Genomic DNA, 3,251 nt, shown 5'->3' with positions numbered 1-3,251 from the left:
CCTGCTACGTCCTGCTACGCTGTGCGGTTTCCTGCTACGTCCTGCGGTGTCCTGCTACGTCCTGCTACGCTGTGCGGTTTCCTGCTACGTCCTGCTGTGCCTTGTAATGCCCCACAGTGCCCTGCTATGCCATGAACTACTACAAACTACTATTTTTTGTGACTGTTATTGCCACTCTTCATTTTAACCCCAACCGGTCGTCAGACACCGCCTACCAAGAGCCTGGTTCTGGGTCTGGGCCTGGGCCTGGGTCTGGGCCTGGTTCTGGGTCTGGGCCTGGGTCTGGGTCTGGGTCTGGGTCTGGGCCCAGGTCTGGGGTCTGGGTCTGTCCCAGGTTTCTGCCTAAAAGGGAGTTTTTCCTCTCCACTGTGGCCCTGTTGCTTGCTCTGGAGGAAACTACTAGACCTGTTGGGTCCTTGTGAATCCTGGAGTGTGGTCTAGACCTGCTCTCTCTGTAAATTGTCTCCAGATAACTCTTGTTATGAATTGATACTATAAATAAAATTGAATTGAATTAAACACCGCTGATGGTTTTAGAGTTAAGGAGTTTGATTGGTTGGCCGGTGTCGGCTCTGTGGAGTCTGATTCGATCCCTCTGAGACCTTTTAGCAGATTAAATCTGTTGCTCAGACCCAAGAAAAAACCATTGCCAAATCGCTGAGAGCGGTCGGACTTGGTACCCATGTGTTTAGGAATTAAATTAATCCTTTTTTATTATTTAATTGTTATATTTTTTGTTAATTTCTGATTGGTTGTGTTTGATCTATTGTTTACATTTTTTTTCTTTGTCCTGCAACATTGTTGATTGTTTTGAGATAAATAAAAACAAATTAAATAAATAAATAATAACCCCTAGGTTCATTTTGTGCCACATTTGTCCTATAAGTAATTTCCTTTAGCGGTAGTTTAATTGAAAATAAATATAGACACTTTATGATCCATTTCTGTGTACAAAGTATAAAAAGAAGACCTATTTTTACGCTTGTAGAGCAGATCTCTGCAGACCACACGCACCACTACGCTGCTCCCGCCCAGCGTTGAGTTGAGTAACTTTTGACCTTTTTAACGGTTTTCTTTCCTTTTCAAGGTTAACGTCTGGAAGTCTCTGTTCGGGAAGGAGGCGGACAAGCTGGAGCAGGCCAACGACGACGACAAGACTTACTACATCATCGAGAAGGAGCCGCTGATCAACGCGTACATCTCGGTGCCGAAGGAGAACAGCAGCCTGAACTGCGCCGCCTTCACCGGCGGCGTCGTGGAGGCCGTCCTCACGCACAGCGGCTTCCCCGCCAAGGTCACCGCCCACTGGCACAAGGGCACCACGCTGATGATCAAGTTCAACGAGTCGGTCATCGCCCGGGACAAGGCTTTGGACGGCAGATAGGGACGGACTGCAGGGGGGGTCCCGATAGGGGTCCTGATAGGGCTTGTCTGACTGAATGTCTTGGTGGTAACTTAAGAGACGGTGACCTTGTGGATGAAAGGATGAATGGATGGATGAATGGATGGATGGATGGATTAATGGCCGCGGCGAGAGCAGAAAACCTGCAGCTCGTTGGTTCCATCTTCCTGTTTTTGTGGATCATCTCACTGCTGTTTTACCTCATCAATGGACACGCTGTTTAAGGAAGTTCATGTATCATTTTATTATTCCTTGACACATTTTTTGCATCACAGCTCAGTTATAACGGATTAACCCTCATGTTGTCCTCATGTTGTCCTCATGTTGCCCTCATGTTGCCCTCATGTTGCCCTCATGTTGCCCTCATGTTGACCCTCATGTTGCCCTCATGTTGCCCCTCATGTTGTCCTCATGTTGACCCTCATGTTGTCCTCATGTTGACCCTCATGTTGTCCTCATGTTGTCCTCATGTTGTCCTCATGTTGACCCTCATGTTGTCCTCATGTTGTCCTCATGTTGTCCTCATGTTGACCCTCATGTTGCCCTCATGTTGTCCCCATGTTGCAGTTATTTTTGGAATTTATGGTCAATAAACCTCATTTATAGGAAATTATACCTAATGTTTGAGTTAGAAAAGCAGAAATTAGGAATTATTGAGACTAAAATTAAAGGAATGGATGTTGATGATAATCACAGACTGGAATATGTCAACTTTTACTCAATACTATTTCAACAACACTTCCATTTGTTTTACAATGCTATAAAATTGAATAAGACGCCCCAAAATTAATGAAAGTAGAGATTTGTACTTGGCAAAGAGCGTTGGGTGGAATCAATCATGTTATTTTGGGGAATTAAAAAGAACACTGATATAGGACAACGGGGCAATTTTCAAAATAAAAGACCATGTTTCTCAAAATATTAAGTAGCTATACCTATATCTGATATATACTGCAATCTATTTAAATAAGAACATCTGTATCATCAATATTATTAACGAGGTATGTAAATCTGTCACATTTTTATTTAAATATTTACGTTTTATTGTTTTTATTTTGCTCTCTTCATGGATCTGTTTATATTTTTACTTGGTCTCTATTATATACAATTTTTTTTAAATAATCTTATTATGAGCTGTGATGAATGAATGTTTGTAAATGTATTTCCTAATAATAATAATAATAATAATTATAAAAGAAAATAATAAAGAAATGCAATCCGTCCGTCACCGATCACGTGGCTGGGGTCACGCGGTAACCAGGAAGCTCGCGGTGTGTTTACCTGTGTGTGTGTGTGTGTGTGTGTGTCTGTCAAAACACCGCGACACCGAGCGGCATCCCTTAATATCATATTTTAATATTATAGCGTAATATCACAGTGTAATATCAAAGTGAAATATGCGTTAATTGATGTTCGTTAATTGATGTTCGTTAACCCTAACGTGACTCCAGTCCCGGGTCTGTCTGTGCTGCTAATGTCCGTCTCCACCAGCCCCGCGTGAAGTCCCCGTCACCATGACGACTACAGGTTACACCTGTCCCCAGGACAGCGCCACAGGTAGGCTACGCTGTCTCGTGACCCTTACCTGCTCCAGATACCGTGGCTCAGAAACGGACCAGGAACCGCTTCAGCTCCGCGACGTGGTCACGTGTCCTGATATATTTTTATATTCATTATAGGGACGTAACCTGACGTAGTAATACCACAGACTGTGTATTTATATTCATGTCTTATAAGGACGTAACCTGACGTAGTAATACCACAGACTGTATATTTATATTCATGTCTTATAGGGACGTAACCTGACGTAGTAATACCACAGACTGTGTATTTATATTCATGTCTTATA

General features: G+C 43.0%; 1 protein-coding gene across 1 annotated transcript; it reads left to right on the top strand.

Moving 5' to 3' along the window:
* Positions 1-1,078: 1,078 nt before the first annotated feature.
* LOC117958117 (trafficking protein particle complex subunit 5-like) lies at positions 1,079-1,430 on the top strand (the record flags this gene model as incomplete). The annotated part of the gene is made up of 1 exon (XM_034894378.1): positions 1,079-1,430. A coding segment is annotated over one exon (306 nt), but the record flags the coding sequence as incomplete, so codon positions are not given.
* Positions 1,431-3,251: the final 1,821 nt, after the last annotated feature.

This window comes from Etheostoma cragini, chromosome 15 (genome assembly GCF_013103735.1).
Source record: "Etheostoma cragini isolate CJK2018 chromosome 15, CSU_Ecrag_1.0, whole genome shotgun sequence".
In the NCBI taxonomy this organism is placed as follows: Eukaryota; Metazoa; Chordata; class Actinopteri; order Perciformes; family Percidae; genus Etheostoma; species Etheostoma cragini.
This window is presented reverse-complemented; position numbering and strand designations above follow the sequence as displayed.